This window comes from Notolepis coatsorum, assembly GCF_963971535.1.
Source record: "Notolepis coatsorum genome assembly, chromosome: 6".
NCBI lineage: Eukaryota > Metazoa > Chordata > Actinopteri > Aulopiformes > Paralepididae > Notolepis > Notolepis coatsorum.
This window is the reverse complement of record NC_140170.1, coordinates 154576596-154600981: the sequence shown is the minus strand read 5'-3', so window position 1 is coordinate 154600981 and position 24386 is coordinate 154576596. Positions and strand designations below refer to the sequence as shown.

General features: G+C 40.9%; 1 protein-coding gene across 1 annotated transcript in view; it reads left to right on the top strand.

Annotated features, from left to right (window-relative positions):
- Positions 1–24386, top strand: part of cacna2d2b (calcium channel, voltage-dependent, alpha 2/delta subunit 2b) — a gene marked incomplete at both ends in the record, with an annotated part of 138855 nt that overhangs the window by 107036 nt on the left and 7433 nt on the right. The window contains 16 exons of the mRNA XM_084316007.1: positions 61–132; positions 1740–1801; positions 2827–2903; positions 2985–3045; positions 3996–4093; positions 4885–4975; positions 6757–6819; positions 7910–8013; positions 8659–8757; positions 9291–9382; positions 9802–9849; positions 10624–10695; positions 14494–14646; positions 16307–16359; positions 19104–19159; positions 21518–21641. Coding sequence (XP_084172133.1) covers positions 61–132; positions 1740–1801; positions 2827–2903; positions 2985–3045; positions 3996–4093; positions 4885–4975; positions 6757–6819; positions 7910–8013; positions 8659–8757; positions 9291–9382; positions 9802–9849; positions 10624–10695; positions 14494–14646; positions 16307–16359; positions 19104–19159; positions 21518–21641 — 1325 coding nt within the window. The remainder of the gene's footprint in view (positions 1–60; positions 133–1739; positions 1802–2826; positions 2904–2984; positions 3046–3995; positions 4094–4884; positions 4976–6756; positions 6820–7909; positions 8014–8658; positions 8758–9290; positions 9383–9801; positions 9850–10623; positions 10696–14493; positions 14647–16306; positions 16360–19103; positions 19160–21517; positions 21642–24386) is intronic.

Genomic DNA, 24386 nt, shown 5'->3' with positions numbered 1-24386 from the left:
GGTTCTGTGTCTCTACACTAGTGACATCATGCTAACTGGTTCTGTGTCTCTACACTCTAGATCCGTCGGCAGATGATTGATGGCAGACCGGGTGACATGCAGATTAAAACGCTCCTCAAATCAATCGATGAGGCAAGTCACCTGTTTCATTGTTTTCTCAAATCTCTTCATGCGCTGGATAGGGTTGGGTACCGTTCACATTTGAACCGATACTGGTACCAGTTTCTGGAATTCGGTATCGGTATCCAATGGTACCTTTTTTCTGTACTTAACTCTCTCAGTAATAACAAATAATTTAATTTCAGTTGTAAAGTCCAAACTTTGCAACTTCAACATTGTTATTTATTTAGTACATTTGGTTATTTATTGTTGTAACACACCACACTAAATCACATGATCATGTATTATGTTTTTAAACGTATAAATATCAACATTATCTGGCCATCCTCTGTAAATATTATCAAACTCCTCTGACCTCGTCTGGTCTTCCAAGAGATGGGCCAGTATTATATATATATTAGGGATGTCCGATATTATCGGCCTACCGATATTATCGGCCGATATCGGCATTAAAATGTGATATCTAAAAATATCGGTATCGGTTTTCAATTTTTATTTAATTCTTTTACATTTCTATAACCTTTATTTACCCAGGCAAGCAAGTACGAACAAATTCAGATTTTATTTATTGTCAAAAGTATGCATAATGTTGTGTTAATTCCACAACAAGAGATATGTAATGTTAATTACCTGAAATTATTCAGTTTTTGGGGGGGGGGAAACCCTGCATATATCGGTATCGGTTGATATCGGTATCGGAAATTAAGAGTTGGACAATATCGGTATATCGGTATCGGTAAAAAAGCCAATATCGAGCATCCCTAATATTTTTTTTGATCCACTTTTTCTCCCATTTTTCTATATTTTCTCCCATCCCAATTTCGTATCATCCAATTCAACCCTCCCCTGTCACGAACGCTGTTTCTTGCCTCCCACAAGCCGGCTGCAATGTGGACTAAGTCATACATAGCACAAGTCCCCTCCGGTACTTGAGGTAACAGCAGTCGCATCTTTTCACCTGCGCAGCTCGATCTCTCAGTGGCAAGGAGTAACGCGTGGGAGGCTCACGCTGCCCCCGACACTTCCTGATTCTACTGCGCAGGCGCACCAACCGACCTGTAGGAGTCGCTGTCCACAACGCCCGATCCCACCCATCAGTTTCCCACCCCCTAATACGGCCAATGTGTATTAGTACGGACGACCAGCTAAACTGAAAGCAATGTGGAGCGCTGGGATCGAACAGGCGATCCCAGCGTCTCCGCATTAGTGGCGAGCGCCTTGCCCACTACGCCACGTAGCCGCCCATGAGCATCCCTAATATATATATATCTGTGGAAAAGGCTCCCTCTTGTCTAGTATAATATTACAATTTTGTACTTTATACTAAACATGTAAAGGTACCGAAATTTTTACAGATTGATCTAGATTCTAGAGTGAATTGGTACTCGGTAGTACCAATGTAATTCGGTCGGTACCATTAAAAGTACAGAGTTCAGTACCCAACACTAGTAACAAGTCAAGCGTCACAGCTCCACAACATTAGTTATAAACTCAGTTTTATAAAGATACACTGAGACATGTTGGTATCATTTTGTTGGCTGAAATGTGGTGCTGTTCTGGTTCTGGATCAGATAAAGACCCAACTTTGACGGGTGTATGTAACGTTTTCTCTAACGCAGCTATACGTTGACGAGGCCTTCAGAGGTTATACCTGGACGCCCGTTAATGGTACAGATTACAGGTGAGCGGTTGGTGAATTTTCTTTTTTATTATTTCATATTTCCAGGCTTATACATTGTTTGAATTTTTGTTTCACTCAAAAGTAGAATTTACTTTACATTCACATGATGTCTTAATTCCTCGTTCAAGCTTTTGTCTGGGATCACAAGTTAGAGTTTAACATCCACTTCATGTTCACGTTTAAAGTCCTTTACATTAAGTTACAGAGCCAAACATAAAGTAATCTGTTAGATGATCTGTTAGATCTGTTAGATGATCTGTTAAAAAGAGGATTCATCTGTTAGATGATCTGTTAAAAAGATGATTAATCTGTTAGATGATCTGTTAAAAAGATGATTAATCTGTAAATCAACAAACCTGCATCTTCACATGTTTATGTATATGTTGTGTCTGTCCACTGTCTGGTACTTGTTATCCCCCCCCCTATGTAAAGCGACCTTGGATCTCTTGAAAGGCGCTATATAAAATGAAGTTATTATTATTATTATTTAGTTCAAAATCAAACAAACTAAATAAATAATTTACATATACAAAATAAACATATTTATAGTTTTCCTATAGCCTCAGAAGCTGTAGTTTTCCATATTCTTTCCAGTTGACGTATGATAGGAGCCCATTTGATATTAAAAGTGTCCATTCTCACCTGAAGACTAGCTGTAACACTCTCCATAATATACATAATAATATTGTGTATTTTGTTATTGCTTTTACTATTATGTTGGATTGTGTTGTAAATATTGTGTTTTACTTTTAATGCTTCTGTTTTAGGTGTAAGGTCTTATAACATCTTGCCAAAAGGACTACAGTTGCGAATTAGCCAGCTGGCTAAAACTGACACATTTACAGAAATGTTGATTAATGTATACTGTCCTTTTTAAATAAACTGAAACTGTAAACTGTACACTTATTATGAATTATGATAAACCACCTATTACTATGGAATGTTGACAATCGGTGGTTGGAGAGAGTTGGGACAGAATCCTCATTCCTCTTTTATCTTTTATTTTGGGATACTGCCACCTGCAGCCTTGGCTTGGTACTACCGCCCTACAACGAGTACTACATACAGGCAGACCTGAGTGACGTGATGTTGCAACTCCAGTGTGAGTATTTGACCACTGAACCTTCTAAGGTCATGTTTCAACACAGAAGCTGGGCTGAATATTCTGCTCTTTATGTTTCAGATTTACAATCTCTGTTGCCCAGTTCCTTTGAATCGTCAGGGCATGTGTTTCTGGCTCCCAGGTACACACACACACACACACACACACACACACACGCAAATTCATATGCGTGCACACACACTAAAATAAGACAAGATATTCCTTCATTGATCCCCTTGGGTTCGAACCCGTGATCTTCGGTTTACGAGACCGACGCCTTACCACTTGGCCACCGCGCCTGATAATCTGAAAGTGAATATATTTGACAACATATTACTATACATACTATATTCTTAATCATGTGTAATCATTCATAGTACAATATATATTACATAATACAGTATATATCAATATGCACTAAAATCACAAACAGTGAGAAACCATACATTTACAAACATACTGTTTCTTTGTATTCTGAGTACCTGATTGTCTGCTGCAACCAGGAATGTGTTTCACGTTATCTGAGCCTGATGAAGACGGTTCACTGTTGAAACGCTGGTGAACAGAATAACCAAAATGGAGCTACATTGAGTGTGCAGTATTTCCTCCTGTTTAAATCCTGCTGCCAATACCAGCACCTCAAAATACCAGCACCTCAAAATACCAGCACCTCAAAATACCAGCACCTTAAAATACCAGCACCTCAAAATACCAGCACCTTAAAATACCAGCACCTTAAAATACCAGCACCTTAAAATACCAGCACCTTAAAATACCCGCACATCATACCAGCACCTTAAAATACCAGCACCTCAAAACATCAGCACTTCAAAAATACTTTGGTGTGCGTTTAACTATCCTCTCATTTAACACACACACACACACACACACACACACACACACACACACACGCACGCACGCACGCACGCACGCACGCACGCACGCACGCACACACACACACACACATAATGCAAGCACATACACACACACACTGACACACACACACGCATACGCATATCTCTCCTTCTCTCTATCTGTCTCTCTGCCAGTACAGAAGGCAGATCTTAATATCTAAATCTGCTCCGCCTCCAGGGAATACTGCAAGCATCTGCAGATTTCTGTTAACAACACACAGTTTCTGGAGAACTTCCTCTCTCTCATGGTGGACCTCACGCCAGAATCCCAGGACTGTGAGTTCTCTGTCTCTAAAGGACGAGGCCGGTGTCCTTTTATTCTTTTCAAAAGACCAAAACCTACAATGCATTCCTTCTATTTACTGTACAAATATGGTCCGTCCAGCCAACACCAGATTACAGTATCCAGAAGTCATACTGTAGAACTCCAAGAATTTTCTATAATATGATCTTGGCTGGAGGGACCAAAGCATTGTTGGTTTTGGTATTTTCATATGTTGACAATAAGAAACAAATTTAATGACACTGGCCTTCTCCTTGAACCCTTCTGTAATTATATTTACAGCATATTATTATATATATATCCATGTTTGTCTGAATATACCTGCATATAACCCCTCTATATACTTGCTTGTACACCTGCATATAACCCATAGCTCTGTATGATAGCATGTACAATAATGATGTATATACCTATCCTCACCTGTCTACTCTGTACTTACCTGCACATAGTCCTTTACTATATATATATCTGTACATATCCTACTCTTACTAGTTACGCTGCTGGCCAGTATGACTATTACAATACTTTCTTCACTGTACATATTATACTACAACTCTGTACATACATCTGATTAGCACTACACTCAGTAGTACTAATTTGTATATGTTGTACCCAGTTTAATCACCTGTACATTGTATATTGCTGTTGCACTTGGATGGATGATGACAATACATTTAAATCTAATCTAGTCTAATCTAATCTAATCTAATCTAATCTAGTCTCATGTGGATATCACAGAGTATCTACAGTGGATGTGGAAGGTCAGCTTGTCTTTGTGTCTCAGGCGACCAGGGGCTCATTCACAACTTGATCCTGGACTCCGGCATCATCGGTCAGCTGGCATCCAGGGTGTGGAAGAACAAAGACCTTAACGCGTGAGTCAACTTCATCATACATGTAAAACACACAGTACACATGGGTATCTCTGACGTACCGTACATCTACGTACAAATACATTATACTCCCTTTGAATGAGGTATTTTTTTTGATGGCAGAAAATTGGTTTCTTGTATAGGAACAGAGCCGACTTCCCAATGAATAGTAGAAAGAGTAGTAAATCGAGATTTAACAGTGCCATCCGACAGAGGAGACAGAGGCCTTTCAAATGATGCCGTGTCATTTTGTTTTTAACACCTACCTCTCAGAAGTTTAGAAGAAGCATGCAGTTATCAATCTTCTACTGTGACAGTATCAGGATTATGAAACATAGATATCGGTGGAGCATCTTGACTGGAAACATCACTGCCTGGTATGGAAACAGCACAGCACAGGACAAGAAGGCCCTACAGAGAGTGGTGCGCTCAGCCGAGCGTACCACGGGTATTGCACTACCACCCCTGCAGGTTCTATACAACAAGAGGTGCAAATCCAGAGCCTGCAGAATAATGAAAGACCCTCACCACCCCAACAACAGCCTGTTCATGCTGCTGAGGTCAGGCAGACGCCTGCGAACACCAGCTACTAGGACAGAGAGACTTCGGCTCAGCTTCTTCCCCCAGGCCATCAGAGCCTTGAACACTGAACTCTCCACACACAAGCACACATGAGCACACACACGACACACACTGTACACGCTCACACACTAGCAGCCACTTTAACATGAGCAAGCACACACTCATGCTGCACACGCCCACACGCCACTAAGGAAAGGTCACTTTAAAAATAGTATAGTATAACCTGAGATTGTATAAATGAGCATGTACAGAAAGACCCAGTGCCTCATCCGTAGCTAACAGTGTATCGCACTACCAAAGGACCTAGCATGTCCTCCATGCTCTGTAAATAACTTATGTACATATACCGATATGCCCTACTATGTTACTTGTTTATTGCACAATGTTACTTGTTTATTGCACAATGTTGTTCTATTGGATTCTATTATATGTTATTACTACTGTATTGCACATCGTTGCGGGCAAGACCACCCGCATTTCATTGTATACCTGTATGCCGTGACAAATAAAACTCTTGACTTGACTTGACTAGCACTGACTGAAGTATTGAAGTGTCCTCTTTACCTGTATAATATATATATATATATATATCTGTATAATATATCCTACTCTTACACTACCATAGTGTTTTTATACCTGTATCACTGTACATAATAACACTATAGCACTGTACATACATCTGATTAGCATTATTACTCAGTACTCAGTAGTACTCTTATATATACCCCAGTTTCATCACCTATACATTGTATATTGCTATTGCACTTTACTGTTACATTTTCACTCTGGGTAGATGCCAACTTCTTTTCGTTGTACTGTACTTGTGGATGATGACGATACATTTGAATGTCTAAGGGGTTCTCAAACCTTTTTATACCGCGAACCCATTTTATTTAGGATTCTTTTGGGGACCCCACACTTAATGTATTGCGTAATTTTAAACGTGGAATTAAGGAATATCAAAATAAAAGCACACGTTGTTGAACTTGATCATGCATATTTATTAGAACATTTAATTACAGCACTGTTATCAATACACATTTATAAAACGAGGCATATTTAGCCAAAAAATGTTGTCAGAAAAGTAAAAAAAAAATATATATATATATTTTTTTATTCTTTTTTTTACTTGCCAATGCCAATTTGGGTCGCGACCCGCTGTTTGAGAACCACTCATTTAATGTAACCGTTCTGTGTCTCAGGTATGGCTTCCTGGCTGTGTTCGCCTCCACCGACGGGGGAGTAACCCGGGTGTTCCCCAACATGTGAGTGACCAGGAGCTCACGTTAGCCTCCTCTCCCCCCTACAGACCCTCTCGGTCCCTCAGATAGAATAGAATAGAATAGAATAGAATAGAATAGAATAGAAGTACTTTATTAATCCAGAGGGAAATTCAGCACCACAGATAACTCATAATCTAATAAAAATAAGAATACACAGTCAAAGATATACATTCTAAAATATGCATTCCAAAGATATACAGTAAAATGTACAGTAAAATGTCAAATGTACAGGAAGATATACAGGGATTTATACAGTCCGGTATACAAACTGCAGTGCAGAAAAAGTGAGGCGTTATAAAGTCTGTTGGCTGCTGGTATGAAGATCCACCCCAGCCTCCCTTCTCTCCACCCCCAAGTCCAACCTTGGCAGCTTTGGGGACAGAGCTCTTCTCCAGGGCAGCTCCCAGGCTCTGGAACTCTCTTCCCCAAGACATTAGAGATTCAGAATCCCTCACAGTTTTACAATCCCGCCTCAAGACCCATCTCTTCTCCACTTCCTTCCCTTAGCCCCAAGCATCCATACTTTTACATTTTTACATTTAGTCATTTAGCTGATGTTTTTATCCAAAGTTCTGTACAACAGGGTCAGCAGGAAGGAACTCTTTCAGCTGAGTAACAATGTTCGTCAAACAGTGTTGAACTTGGGTGCTGCAGTCTTGAGACATGTTAAAGACATGTTAGAGACATGTAAAGACATGTTAGCAACTTAGCATAGTAGGTATAGGCAAGGAGGATTATTTAGTGGCAACGTGCATGATAATAAAATACAGTAAGAAGGTTATGTTTGTCTGTTGTTTGTCTCATTACCACCGCCCTTAGTGTAATGCGACTTCTAGAAAAGCACTACATAAATCCTTTTTTTTCTTCTTCTTCTTCTTCTTCTTCTTCTTCTTCTTCTTCTTCTTCTTCTTCTTCTTCTTCTTCTTCTTCTTCTTCTTCTTCTTCTTCTTCTTCTTCTTCTTCTTCTTCTTCTTCTTCTTCTTCTTCTTCTTCTTCTTCTTCCTTCATTAGGGAGAGGTGGAGTTGTTTGTCGTTTTAGGGTTGTGTAGTTATATTGTGTTGCATTTGACAGAGCTTCTGAGTCGTGGGACGAGGATCCGGAGCCGTTCAACTCTAACTACTACCGCCGTAGCCTCGACAACAGAGGCTACATGTTCCGAGCTCCACCCAGGACCTGTGAGTAACACACTGTGGAGACATCTTCATAGATACTGTATGAGACCTTCTAGAAATGTTGATTAGGTGATCTGACTACACTTCTGCATGCAAAATGACAAAATATATACCGTTTTCTTTATAATTCAGTTTATTTGCATTTAAAAAATGTATTTACAAACTTTATGAAAAGAAATTAGTAGAAAATGAAATAAAAACACCCACAAATTTGGTACAGATTGATTCTAGCGTGAATCGGTACTCGGTAGTACCGATGTAATTCGGTCGGCACCCTTAAAAGTAGCGTGTTCGGTACCCAAACCCTAGTGGGGAGACAAGCTTCCACTTCAGCGATATCAAACACAAAATATTCAGAATGCTAATACTCTGTGGCTCTCGGATCACAATGTTTTCATATCATCAGAATCAGTTCTCAAAAAGTCAATCCATAGAATTAGAATGTTAATTATTAATACTCAATTATATTTATATGGGTCTTATCCCACATGTGACAATTGAACGGGTTCATTAACATAATTGAATTAAATTAATTCAGCCCAGAGATCAAGGGAAGTATGTGAGCTAATGTGTGGCTCACGGGGAGACTATATTATTATTATTAGCATCGGATGTTTGTGTTGCTAACGTTGTGTCTCCTGTGAGCAGCCATGGACGACCCCGTGGCCTCAGAGAATGGCACCATTGGAATCCTGGTGACCTCAGCTGTAGAGGTCAATTTAGGAGGCAGGCTTTTGAAACCGGCAGGTACAGTAGGAGGATGTTTTTATTACGAGTTGGACACATTCATGCAGTATTTCAAGCATCCCCAAGTCAAAAAAATTTATATTTCTCCACACTGAAAATATATTTTTAGTATTTTAAGTTTATTTCTTCCCATATGTACTTTTCTGAGAGTATTGTAATGTATTTTCGGTACTTATGTGCTTTCATGTACTAATTCAAAGCACATGTTTACTATGATAGTCATTAATATGCTGTAAGCGTAATCTAAGTACTTTAGTAAACTTATTAAAAGTGTACTATTTTTGGTAAGCAAAAGTAACCAAAACTACTGTAAATCTTAAGTACAATCTTTAACTCACTTAAGTCCTCAACTTAAGTGGTTTCAATTGAATACAACTTTTGCTGAATACATCAAATGTTTACAAAGTATACTTTCAGAAAATATACTTAAGTATACTATATTCTTACCTGTGGTTATTTAGTCCTCTTTCTAATAATTGTCCTTGTATTGTTTTATTCTCTTATCACGTCCTCCTCTGGATCGCACTGCCCAGTGGTCGGAGTGAAGCTCGATCTGGAAGCCTGGGTGGACAAGTTTAAGATCCTGGCCAGCAATGTGTCCGACAGCCGGCAGGGGTCACAAAAGGTACAGCAAATGCTACCATCCCCCGGAGAGGGATCCCGGGTCCATATTTACAAAGCCTCTCTCAAAGTGGGAGTACTGGATCTAGAGTCAGTTTCAGTCTTGTTTGGTTTTGAATTAAGTCATAAAGGTAAGTGTACCTTGGGGTCACTGACCCCAGATCAGCACTACTCCTACTCTGAGAAGTGTTGTTGATATAATGGGTCCAGGACTTTCGCTCTGCTCAGTTTGAATTCAGTGTAATAATAATAATAATTATTATTATTATTATTATTATTATTAATAATAATAATAATAATAATAATAATAATAATAATAATAATAATAATAATAATAATAATAATAATAATAATAATAATAATAATAATAATAATAATAATAATAATAATAATAATAATAACGGCAATATTATCTTCAAACAGTGTGGACCATCCAGAAGCTGTGAGATGGACTGTGAAGTGAACACTGACGTAAGGCTGTTTCTGTCTTCTTATCCTTATTGTTCACAACAATAACTGCTTCTTTACCTCAGCTTTTGCTCAAAATCAAGTCAAGTGTCAAGTGTTCCTTTATTAATCCCCTTGGGGGAAATTCAGGTGTCATAGCAGCATGTGAGAGGGGAGGTACTGTACAGGCAGAAGAGGTAATAATAACAATAGTAATGAACATAGAACATAGTGATACAACATAGTAATAATAGTGATAATAGTAGGGGAATTGCATGATTCAATCAGTCATTTAATCAGTGCTTGCTCATATTCAATTAATTTATTCATTCATCTATTCATTCATTAATTTATTTGCTCAGTGTAAAAATCTGTGTTTACTTGCTCATATTCTTATATTCAGAGTTAATTATATTGGTTACACTGCTTATTTTTATCTTTACTATAATTGTATTCCCTATATTTATGTATTCTACTATTACCATGCCCATACCTGTACCCCCCCACCCATGTTGCTATGACGCCTGCATTTCCCCAAGGGGATCAATATCTTATCTTATCTAATAATAGTGATGACAATATACATGATCCATAACGTGGTAGCACAGAAGAAGACTTGCAGGCGCCTCAATGAGGGACTTGTATATTGTTGTGTTAAGTTGACTGTGAGTAGTTAAATTTAACCAGGTGTCACGGGTGGAGACGTCAGCGCCGCTCTCCCTGGGGAGAGTGAGTGTGAATACTGGTGGCTGTGCAGCTGTCATCAGCCTCGCTAACTATGGCCTGTTGTGTCTCCAGGACCTGCTCTGCTATCTGATTGACGACGGCGGCTTCCTGGTGATGTCCAATCAGCGAGATCACTGGAAGAAGGTAGACTGATGCCGGCGGAGCGGTGGACAGTATTGATTTCCCTGCTCAAAGTCGAGGTCAACCATCAGTGAATGGCTGACGTGAAACGGATCATGGATCAATAACCCTTAGCTCATGTACAAATGCTGTATATAAAAAAAAGTATAAAAAAAGATATACATGTGCAGCTCGATAAATTAGAATATCGTGGAAAAGTTATTTTATTTCAGTAATTCAATTCAAAAATTATAGATTGTAGATTATAGATTCATTACACACAAAGTGAAATATTTCAAGCCTTTATTTGTTTTAATTTTGATGATTATGTCTTACAGCTCATGAAAGCCCAAACTTCTGTATCACCAATAAAAAAAATTTAAATAGATGTATTTTTCTGTATATAGAAATGTCGGCCTTCTGAAAAGTATGTTCATGTATGTTCACTCAGTACTTGGTTTGGCTCCTTTTGCACAAATTACTGCATCAATACAGCTAAATATATAGACTTTTCCAAGATATTCTAATTTATTGAACTGCACCTGTATTAGTGCTGTCAATAGATTACATTTTTTTTACTAATTAATCTCACAATTTTCTGTAATTAATCTTGATAAAAAATAGCATTTTTCTGGGTTCGAGCCCAGCTCTCAGCGTTGCCATCAGCTCGGCTGGCCGTTCACACTAATACAATTGGCAGTATTAGGGAGTGGCGAAGCTTGCGGGTGGGAATCTGGCGTTCTGGACAGCGACGCCTACAGGTCAGGTCTCGGAGCTTGCTAAGCAGGGCAGGACTTGGTGGAGATAGCGTGCCCTCCCACGCGTTACACTTTACCAATGAGAGTCCTCGCTGCCAAGTGAAAAGACGTCACTGGCTGTCGGCGCACGTCTCGGAGGAAGTGTGCGATCGACTCGGGACGCCCTTGTACCGACTCGTAGGAGAACATGCATACAGCAGCCAGGTAGGGGAGGGGGGGGAATTGGCACAACGACTAATCGGGACGGGGGGAAAATCGGAGGAAAATAAATAAATAAATAATTGCATTTTTCGACTTAACACATTCTGGGCCATTGGGATGCGTCTAATAAATCTCTAGAGGACCGGCAAATGTAAACAGACGTGGGGCTGTTTGTAGAGCTAAATCTATACTTTATAGTATTGCTATCTGTCCATTCTCATTGTCAATTGAGACCATAAACCGTCCCTTCAAAATGGCTTAAAGAAAAAAAAATTCATCAATACGTTCTCATTTTATAGCGCCGTGAATATAAGCGTTATATGGGATTTCGGCTAGGATATTTCCTGGAAGGCGAGATAAAGGGCTAATAGCTACTACTACCGTTATATCCAATGGCATTTCCGTTATACATATGCTACAGAAATAACTCAAACTGCATATGATCGGCACGATCGGCACGCTCGGGGGACGTCGTTTCTGATTATTGATTACCATTAGCCTCATTAGCCTCATTCATTGATCGGATGGATGGCTATCAAAACAAGACCCGATCGGGATGTACTTTACGTGAAAAAGATCTTACCGTGGGCCGGTGGGATCCCCCCGAGCATTTCCCCGTTATCGATCGCCATCTGGTAGATCGATATGTCCATTGGCTGATGATAAATCCCCTTATTGCATAGTGAAATCCACAATCCAAAACGTAATCCAAGCTACATGCTGCACATCCAGAATCCAGCTAACTGAAAACTCCATTGAAAGTAAAAAATAATAATGCTCCGTTCAGCCACAGGGCACACTGCATTATCGCGATAGCGCCCCTAAGAGGATCTGGCCGGTATTGCACTTTCTCGAATTCAAAGAGTAGGGTACATCTGCAGTGCCACTCGGCGACCTTGAATAGGTTATTAAAATGGAATAAAAGCAATAACAACTTGCCACGGATATATCCGTGCTTCTGTCCACAACGGGTGGAATCGAAACACGGAGATCTCCGTGGTCGGGCGCCAGTGTGTTAAGACCGAAGCTTGTAACAGATATTTACTTGAGTAAAATCATGGAATTAATGTAAAATCAACACAAAGAAAGTATTTTTAGATTCATATACTATTTTAATAGTATTTTAATAGTAATATAAATCATATTAACAACAAAAATGTGTTCCATCTTCATGTCAGATGATTTTCAAAAAGGTGCATGAGTCGATGCAAAAAAAGAACAAGCAAATACTGCTGAAAGTTCAGAACGTTGAAGATTTTCACTCCATAGATTAATCTAGATTAATTTATTTGAATGCTTTAATTAATTTAAATTAATCTCCAAAGTTAAAGCATTAATTTTGACAGCCCTAATATATATATATATTTATTCTCACCACATATATATATATCCAGACCTGTCTGTACTTACCTGCACATAATCATTTTATGTATCTGTAGATACTATATCTATATTTGTTCATATCCTACTCTTACTAGTTACGCTGCTGGCCAGTATGATTACTACCATAGTGTCTTTATACCTGTATCACTGTACATATTATACTACAACTCTGTACATACATCTGATTAGTACTAAACTCAGTAGTACTAATTTGTATATTTTGTACCCAGTTTAATCACCTGTACATTGTATATAGCTGTTGCACTGTTACTGCTACATTTGCATTCTGGTTGGATGCCAAATGTATTTTCGTTGTACTGTACTTGTGCTGTATGATGACAATACATTTTTATCTAATCTAATCAGTAACGAGAGCAAATTCACAATAGCTGTGGCCTTTTTGTGATAGGCCACTCTCACTGCCACGCCCCCTTTTTGGCATGAACACAGTCTGGAGAAACACAAACTGAAGAAACACAAAACTTGCCAGAGGGATTATTGAACCATTATTTATTAAAAAAAAACATTATCGTATATTTTTTTATATATAATTATTTTGGGTATCTAATATCTTGTTTTTGCTCGAATTTAACGCCTTTCTTAAAGTGGAACTATTTAGCTATTTCTTTCAAGTATTTGGGCAATTTTACACAATTCCTGTGAGTATGGAACACATCTGTAAGGTTTTTTTCAATAAAATTCATTGTTATGTATTTTTAATCAAGTACTTTGGTGGGCCACTTTCTGCCCTTCCAGATTCCAAGCTGTTTTTGGCTCCGCCCATACTCGCAATGCGCTTTGAGTGACAGTCACCCACCTGCACTGGCAGATACCTTTGGGGGAGAGAGAGAGATAGAGAGGGACTAATTAATTTTGGGGGAGGGGGGGGGGGCATAATCCCATGGGACAATGCATTGGTAACTTGTTTCAAATGACAATATATACCCCTGTGAATATTATTGCACGGATCGGAATACGGGCGCGCGCGTGGGATATTTTGCAACAGGTTGACGGTGATACAGCGAGTGCTGATATGAGAGAGAGAGAGCGAGAGAGAGCTCCCCCCCAGTCCCATTCCCTCTCACCCGTTTTATCTAGTTCTCTGTGTCTGATTCATTCACTGTGTGTGTGAACAGATGAAGGTCTCTGCTGTCGAAACCGATAAGATAGTTCCCCTTTAAGTTTCACTTTTGCTTATTAAAGTAGCGGTTGTGATTTTGATATATCGAGGTACCACTAGGAGGCCTGCTGTAGTCATTCATAGGTACTGACTGACTGCGTGAGTCGTCGCGTGGATGCATAATCACTTTTGCGAATAAAACTTGTGGAATGGAAAGGAGTCGGAATGAGATTGGAGTGAGATTGGAGTGTGATTGGAGTGAGCAAGAGGAGATTCTAATACAGACACCACACTGTGGCATCACTGTTCCTACATCCTCTACCCGCCTGTAACCTTCCTTGTGTTCCTGACCATCCGCAGGTGGGGCTGTTCTTTGGGGACGTGGACCCGTACCTGATGCACGCACTCTACAACAACTCCATCTATTCCCGCCTCCAGACCTTCCAGTACCAGTCGGCATGTGAGCCGATCAGCAGCAGCCACACCGGCGCAGCCACCAGAGGCATCTTCGTGGTGAGATGAAGAGGATGATGATGATGAAGATGAAGAAGAATACAAATTGACAAGCAACATCTTTTGATTGAAAATTTGGTAGTTTAATGTAAAGAAAAGATTTACGGCGGGAAGCACACCTGCAGCTGTCTCCTCGGTCACTGATGAGCAACAGTTTAAAGGAACATTATTGGAAATGCGCTTACTATCTTCTCCAGAGTCAGACAAGAACGCTGTGCGTTCAGTAGAAAGCTATCCGGCTGCAAGATAGCCTAGCTTAGCACAAATTAATGGAAGCAGATACGGACCAGCTAGCTGCCAGATAGCTCTCTACTGAACACACAGAGAGGAAATTGGTATCTATCATCTTGTCCGATTCTGGCGAAGACAGTAAGCGCATTTGGTAAATGGTCACTTTTATCCAAAGCGCTTTTACAATTTGTTCCTCACATTTTACCCATTCACTCACACATTCACACACCGACGGCGGAGGAAACCGTGCAAGGTGCCAACCTGCTCATCTGGAGCAATTAGGGGTTAAGTGTCTTGCTCAAGGACACTTCGACACGCTGCCCAGGAGGAGCGGGAATCTAACCGGGAACCTCCGGATTACTAGACGACTGCTCTACCTCCTGAGTCACTGTCGCCCCATTTCCCATAATGTTGCTGTGTTTCTTGTAATAGGAAAAGAGACAATGAAATTTGACATTGTGTCATTAGGACGACAGATGGTAATGACATAATTGGAACAACTGAAAGCCCATAAAACCATAAATGTTTGGAACCAGAATGCCTTTCCTTGTCCCACAGGGTTAAGTAAAAGTCATATAAATAATTAAAGCCATTGTAAACAAAGCATTTACCTCTGCTCATAATAAAATGAAAGCCTTGTCTTGTTTCGCCAAAGTAATCATTGTAAATGCATCACGTATAAACATAACACTGCTTTACTGGCACAATATTGTTGTAACTAAGAGATTGTTTACAACAAATGATGGTCTCTATTAGACCTGTCCCCGACTAAGGATTTGTATAGTCGACTTTGATTGGCCAAAATGTGCCGATAGTCGACTACCCTGTGGGGGGTGCTTAATGTCTGAAGGAGTCGACTGAAGGCTTCTTGTCCTCTGCGAAAGCATGCAATTAGTCCACTGATGGATACATCTTGATATTTGTCTAGTCTGTGTGTTCATTAGACGGGTGAAATCCTCTTTCAGTGCCTCTGTGCCCGTTTTCTTAGGCAGTTAGCCTCATTGGTATACGCGCCATTAGCGTTAGCCACGCTTTTAGGCCTCTTTGCTTTTGGAAAGAATGATACAAAAAAATATATATATATATACATTATACTTTTTTTTCTTTTGTTTGCATTCAACTAAGAGGTTGGCAGTCGACTACAGCTCCTTTAGATCGATTAGTCGACTATTCGAGGTCAGCCCTACAACAAAGGATTGTCTATGTGTCAGGTACATGGCAGACAGACTGCAAATAGGGTCTAAGGTCCAGAATAGCAGGTTCATGCAGGTCAGGTCAAATATTTGTCTAATAAGCAATGACAGGAACATAATCTTCTACGATGGCAACTCTTGACTCTCAAATGATATTATTTATACCATCTAGTCTCAGTCTGTGAATATTGGAAATGACTCCCTCCTTTTCCCCTCCTCGCTGTGTGTGTTCATAGCCCTCCATCGCGGACATCTTGAACCTGGCCTGGTGGACTTCAGCGGTGGCATGGTGAGAATCCTCACTCACACAGAACTAACTACAAACTGAAACTATTATCATAATAATCTGAAACTATAGTCAGAATAATCTGAAATTATAATCTGAAACTATAATGAGATTAATCTGAAACTATAATGAGAATAATCTGAAACTATAATCAGAATAATCTGAAACTATTATCAGAATAATCTGAAAAATATGAAGACATAGTTTTACTCTGGCCTTGATGCATCTTGAGGTAGAAGGAATACCCGCGCTCATATGAGATTCACTTGGATGCCTATTTAATGCCACTCAGATTAAAGATTTGAATATGTTATTTCCATGGCCTAAAACGGTTCAATCAATATTTGTGAATATGAAACCAGAGAAGTAAGACTCAAACATGTGACAAAAACAAGGAATTTGTGGACCCACTTTGTTTTCTCAGTTCTGAAACAGAAGATGTACCGTACTTTTCGCACTATAAGCCGCACCTGACTATAAGCCGCAGCAGCTAAATTGAATGATGTGTACATATATAAGCCGCACTGGACTATAAGCCGCAGGTGTTTTAATGTTTAATTACCATATGTAATTAGCATTGGGACACAATACTGTCGGACAAATAACAAGCATTAACTCATTTACAAGTTGTATTAAGTTTAGCAAATAAGGGAACAGATAAATAACATTTCAATGCAGTCAAAAAAGCAATATTTAGATGTTTACACTTTCGAGTTTGGTCACGTCGAGTCACATATAAGCCGCACCGTTATATAAGCCGCAGGGTCGAAAAATGGGGGGAAAAGCCGCGGCTTATAGTCCGAAAAGTACGGTACCTATGAACTCAGAACCCCTGGGTGCCCTCACCTATAAAGTCTTTCCCAATTCATTGTCTATGGAACAGCTTCAATTTGGGAGTTGCTCATTTCCACTAATATTTTTTTTTACTGTTTTGGGCATAGTTCCCCTTTAACGCTTGTTAGCGACAAAAAAACACATTTCTTAATTTTTTCTTTAATTATCTTTTTATTTTCCTCTTTACAGACTTACAAATGTACATAAAGACATCACTTGTGAAAATAATTAATAATATCAAGGGACATTCACATCCTTCTCACACACTAGGTCCCTTCATCAAGCATTCATCAATTACAAGGTCCCTTCATCAATCGTTCACCAATCACAAGGTCCCTTCATAAAGCATTCACCAATTACAAGGTCCCTTAATCAATCGTTCACCAATCACAAGGTCCCTTCATCAATCGTTCACCAATCACAAGGTCCCTTCATCAAGCGTTCCTCTTATTTTAAACTATCTGGCCTCGTGGTCCTCACCAACTCCCACCATCTTCCCCACCTCTCCTCAAACCTCTCCCTCTGTTGTCTCAATGCATACATCAATCTTTCCATCAAGTAGATTAGATTTGATTACATTAAAATGTATTGTCATTATACAGCACAACTACAGTACAACGGAAATAAGTTTGTGTGCCAATGTAACAGTTAAGTACAATAGTAATATACAATGTACAGGTGATTAAACTGGGTACAAAATATACAATGGTACTACTGAATGTAGTGCTAATCAGATGTACAGAGTTGTAGTATTAATATGTACAGTGATACAGGTATAAAGACAGTATGGTAGTAGTAGTCATACTGCCCAGCAGTAACTAGTAAGAGTAGGATATGTACAGATATAGATATAGTTTCTACAGATATGTAAAATGATTATGTGCAGGTAAATACAGACAGATGTGGATAGATAGATATATATGCGGTGAGAATAAATATATATACCTGGTATATACAGCATTATTGTACATGCTAATATATGGAGCTATGGGTTATATGCAGGTGTATAAGTAAGTATATAGAGGGGTTATATGCAGGTATATTCAGACAAATATGTATATTTGTATATATTATATATATATTTGTAATATATATATATTTACCATGTATATGTGGTAAATATAAAAATATAAATGTAAATATAGTAGATCTCATGGATCACGTCCGTACATTCTCCCTCCGTCTGCACCACCTGACTCATCCACTTCCTTGTGAGAGGTTTCCTTGTTGCCACCCTTAATGTGTTCATATCATCATTGTACATGTCATCATTATCGCTTATATCGAAATATATTTCCCCCCCAAATACATCACAATTATAATGGTACTTCTACTTCTAATACCTTCCCCATGTACTTGTGTCCATAGAGGGAGAAAGGATGGGCAATCCCAGAACAGATGGTAGTGGTTGGCATTTTTTTTTTACTCCCGCATTGCCTCCAACAGTCTGCTCCTGCGTCTCTATATTTTTTCACATTCTGTGACGGTGTGATGAAGAATTCTTCCACTCTAATTCCCTCCAAGTCTGAGAGTCAGTCGTTTTCCATCGTTGTTTACACATCTTCTCCCATTCGTCCTGTCGTCCCCACTTCTCCTTGATGTATTAGAAAACGGGCCACATTTCACAGCTGATAGGAATCGGAGTTAATCTTCCGCTGGCATTTCCTCGTATATTTTTAGCCGGCGTGCGTCACGTGACCTCGAGCGCGAGTCAAGTGCTTTTTCACCCCAGCCTTTTAATCACGTCCAGACGTCGAGATAAACCCAGAGGCACGGCATCTGCTGCTGCGAGAAGAGCTTTCTTTTCACGCCTGACATCATCGCGGACCTCACCGCGCTATTACTGTGTTCCAGGCATGTGTCCAAGAATCCGCTTCACTCTCTCACAATGTGTAACTCGATCATTTCCTCAGGTCCGTAATCCAGCAGTTGCTCTACGGCTTGGCCCACAACAGTTGGCTCCATCGAGGTCTGTTTATAACGCATGTAAAACCACTGTTATCTATATGTGTGCGTGCGCAGCATGAATGTGGACCGCATTCTTCACTTTAGATAAGAAACCTCGCCTGTCGTTGTAGACGGTTTCAAAGTGACGACAATAACGTCCTAAAAAGACCAGAGTTTATTTCCTGTTGCAGTGTTTGCTAACACAGTAATTGACAGGAAATACATTTGGGTCCAAACTGTTCCCTAGCAACATAATTCCAGTGAAACAGTCTACTGCTGTGCAAGATGGCAACACAACAACATTATGATGGCACTGATATTAAAAACAATATGAAAGAAAGTCAAAGCAAGAGCACTACTCAAAGTGCTATCCGCTGTGCAACTATACAATTTGGATGGGAGCATGCCTATGTTCCCACAGCCCAATGGTCCCACAGCCTTATGTTCCCACATTTCTAAGATTTTTCTCAAAATTAGGCCCTACAGTATGTTCCCACAGCCCAATGGTCCCACAGCCATATGTTCCCACATTTACTTTTTTCATAAATGTGTATCTGATTTTATCCCCCTTTCTCTTAATTTGGTAGCCAATTACACCCAACCTATTGTCCTATAGTAGTAGAGGGTCCACAGCCCATGTCCTCGCCCATTTCCTCGTATTGTTTTCATCTCTCTATAGCCCATTTCCTATTATTGTTTTCATCTCTCTATATTAACGTAACGCGCTATTCATATCAATCGACATCACATCAATATATAAATAACGTATTGTTTTCATCTCTCACATCAATAGTCCTCGCCCATTTCCTCATATTGTTTTCATCTCTCTATATTAACGTAGCCCATTTCCTCGTATTGTTTTCATCTCTATATATTTTTTTTTTGGTCTTTTTCCCCCTCCATTTTCCTCCGATTTTCTCCCATCCCAATGTTAGTCGTATGCCAATTCCCAGTCCCTTCCTGGTCGCTGCGCACTTACCCCCCACAGTCAGATCATCTGGGAGAGTGGAGGCTACCACGTGCTTCCTCCGACACACGTCCAGCCAATCACCGCTTCTTTTCACCTGGCAGCGCGGATTCTCATTGAGAGGGCGTAGCGTGTGGGAGGACCACACTATCCCCCTCAAGTCCAATCCGCGCTTAGCAGGCGCCCCGACCGAACTGTAGGAGTCGCTGTTTACAACGACCCGGACCCACCCCGCCAGCTTCTCCCACCCTCTAATACAGCCAATTGTATTAGTGCAGACGGCCAGCCAAGCTGGTGACAACCCCGGAGCTGTGAGCTGGATTCGAACAGGCGAATCCAGCTCACAGCTCCGGGGCTGGTGACGAACGCAATCTCCGCTCGGCCACCTAACCACCGCGTTTTCATCTCTATATTAACGTAATGCGCTATTCATATCAATCGACATCACATCAATATATAATAACGTATTGTTTTCATCTCACATCAATAGTCCTCGCCCATTTCCTCGTATTGTTTTCATCTCTCTATATTAACGTAGCCCATTTCCTCGTATTGTTTTCATCTCTCTATATTAACGTAACGCGCTATTCATATCAATCGACATCACATCAATATATAAATAACGTATTGTTTTCATCTCTCTATATTAACGTTAGGCTGTAAAAATCTGTTCTATAGGCTATATTTAGTCTAGTTTATTAGACATAAAGCATTTAAAAATACTTTGATTAGTCTACATCAATAGCACATTGTCAAGGTTGACAGAATAAAGTCTATATATAGAGAGATGAAAACAATACGAGGAAATGGGCTACGTTAATATAGAGAGATGAAAACAATACGAGGAAATGGGCGAGGACTTGGGCTGTGGAACTGAAAGCTAGGCGCAACGCGATAATATAGAGAGATGAAAACAATACGAGGAAATGGGCGAGGACTTGGGCTGTGGAACTGAAAGCTAGGCGCAATGCGATTGGGAGCTGAGAGAAGCGTCAGTGGCCAATCAGGCTGCGCAAACCGAACGCGGAAGGACAACCGCCTTGGGGAAAGTATTCACGCGTCCGGGAACATAGGGCTGTGGGGCCATTGGGCTGTGGGAACATAGGGCCTCATTTTGAGACACATCTTAGAAATGTGGGAACATAGGGCCTAATTTTGAGTGGAAAGAAATTCTTAGAAATGTGGGAACATAGGGCTGTGGGAACATAGGGCTGACCCCATTTGGACTGTGGATTTGTGGAACATTCAAAAACATTTACACAGAGAGCTACTTTACTGTATGTAAAGATGTGACAGAGATTATTATACCATTCCATAGAAGCTAAAGTTGATTTACAAGAAGCGTATTTACAAGAATGTTTTACAGATACTTCCAGGAAGGTATTATGTTATATGACATGTTGTGTGTTGCAGGTGACACTCTGGTGGAAGGGTTTGAGACCAGGGAGAGCAGCTGTGTGGTCATTCAAAGCCAGTTCTACTTCACCAACACCACCAACTCCTACAACATGCTGCAGGACTGTGGGAACTGCTCCAGGTTTGTGTTCCTGTCTTTAGCTGAGTGCTGCTCCAGGTTTGTGTTCCTGTCTTTAGCTGAGTGCTGCTCCATGTTTGTGTTCCTGTCTTTAGCTGAGTGCTGCTCCAGGTTTGTGTTCCTGTCTTTAGCTGAGTGCTGCTCCAGGTTTGTGTTCCTGTCTTTAGCTGAGTGCTGCTCCAGGTTTGTGTTCCTGTCTTTAGCTGAGCACTAGATGTTTGGCTTCCAATGCAGAAAACAGGGTTCAAATTCAGGTGCCGTATTGTTGCCTCCTTTACCTCTCACTGTTATCTACATGTTGCATATAGTGGTTGATTCTGCACCAGGGTTAGTGTAGGTTATCTACATGTTGCATATAGTGGTTGATTCTGCACCAGGGTTAGTGTAGGTTATCTACATGTTGTATGTAGTGGTTGATTCTGCACCAGGGTTTGGTTGATTCTGCACCAGGGTTTGGTTGATTCTGCACCAGGGCTGGTGTAGGTTGACAATTTTTGTTTTACCATTTGATTTCCATAAAATATCCGTGTCTGTTACGTATCTTTCAGGCGTACTTCACTAGTTTTAGTTTAATGTGTCCCGACCGCATGAATACTTTTGGCAGCCAACATGCCCTTCCGCGTTGCTCTGATTGGCCGAGCGCGCGCATGCGCATGAGCCGCGACAAGCTCCTCAGCCTCCTCAGCCGCTTAACGCAATTTATACAAATGGAAGTATTGATTACGCCGTAACTAATCATTAAAAAAATATACCCTTAACTGGAATATGTTGTTTCTTTACACATATGTTGGATTATGTAATTGGTTTGTCATGACAAACCAATAAAAAATCGCGAATTAACCGGTGGCTACAACAACAGCCCCACCGTTCATTGTAAACAATGATGCATGTAGTTACTGTGTGTTGTTGTAGCCACCGGTTAATTCGCAATTTTTTATTGGTTTGTCATGACAAACCAATTACATAATCCAACATATGTGTAAAGAAACAACATATTCCAGTTAACAGTATATTTTTTTAATGATTCGTTACAGCGTAATCAATACTTCCATTTGTATAAATTGCGTTAAGCGGCTGAGGAGGCTGAGGAGCTTGTCGCGGCTCATGCGCATGCGCGTGCTCAGCCAATCAGAGCAACGCGGAAGGGCATGTTGGCTGCCGAAAGTATTCACGCGTCCCGACCCTCTTAACCACTACACCATCTCCTCCATTTTAGTAGAATATTACTAGTACAGGCTTGAACCTGTTGCATGACCATTTGTGTCTATATTTTTTAACGTTTTATTTCTAATTAGTAAAATGTGTTTTGATTTCTAGTTCTTCTTGTTATATATTCATACTGGCCAATCGCGTCTCGCTCTGCCATTATGAGATATCATCTCCAGCACCTACTGTGCGCGTGAAAAATTGCACATGCACCTCACTTGCACGTGACCACGCCTACTCCCGTGCGTGCCTCTACAAGACACAGGAAGTGGTCACGTCCATGCCCTTCCTTATTTTTTTCCATCCGTAGACCTGCTATATGCACTTCAACCAGGTGGAACATTGTTATGAACCAAAGGGAGAGATTACGCAATGTTGGACTTTCACCAGAGGTTCGCCAGCCCCCGGACCCTTTTCGGCATGTCCAGACGGAACGTCGGTCCTATACTGAACTTTCCTTGTCTCTTGGCAGTGGACCGATGGACTACGCGCGGTGTTTGGCAGTCGAGCCACGCCGCGCTCAGGTAGGACCGACAACGCCAGGCGTTGGTACTAGCATATTCAATACTACTCGTTGTCTCGTGAGACGACCGGGCGATGTATTGGCGCGGGGGGCTGGGTATTTGGATAAATGTGGTCAACATGACTCGTTGTTGAATGTTTTTCCAATTATCCTGGCGCGCGCAGCTACTGCTAATGCTAATGTTTTTGGGGCGCCGTTCCCATGTGTCCCGCCGGGACTGTCTCCAGTTTTCCCTCCGCTTAACCATTTCATTGCATCGGTGTCTAATGTTGGGGGTTTGGCTGAGGCTTATTTACCCTTTACACAGGTGGATGGTCTGACGACAGGGCCCAGGACAGGTGTGCCATGCTTAGAGAAGCAGGTGGCATCGGTTCTTTGCCCTGGCATGGTAGAACGGTATCCCGCCCGGAAGCCGACGCCAGAGGGCGAGTCGGCCCGGCAGGTGGTTGAGTGGGCTGATGAAGCTTATACCGCCGCAGTACAGAATTTAGCAGCAACTAATAACATTGCTCAATTGGCTGCTTTTCTGTAAAAAATTGTGTCGGGTGGTGGGGCCTTAGGGCCAGCCAACGTCAACCATTGCGCAATGTTTTGAGGTTATTCAGCTTTTGACCCAGCCGCAAGCTATAACCGCAGGGAGGGCTAGGAAGCTGTCGACGCTTGTTCACAGGCATCTTTGGTTGGAGCAATCTCCCCTTGAGGAGGAGATGAGAGTTCTCCTCCTCAGGGCTCCCCTTTCCGCGGATGGACCTTTTGATGGGCACGCCCTGAAAAACCATTGCCATCTAGCTGTGTCTAGCACGCTCTCCAGTTACTCCCCCCCGCTACACTACGGGACTCAAGGCTCTGATTTGTCCCCTTTGGCTGCGGGCCGCGTTCTTCCAGTGAAGCGCAAGCGGCCCCACATATCGCTTCTCATGGAGACAGGGGCTGACACCCAGTTGCTAGCTAGGCCTGGGTCTGTCTATGAGAATGCTGTGCTGTCAGGAGGCTCCCACGCCACACGTCCTGCATCTGTG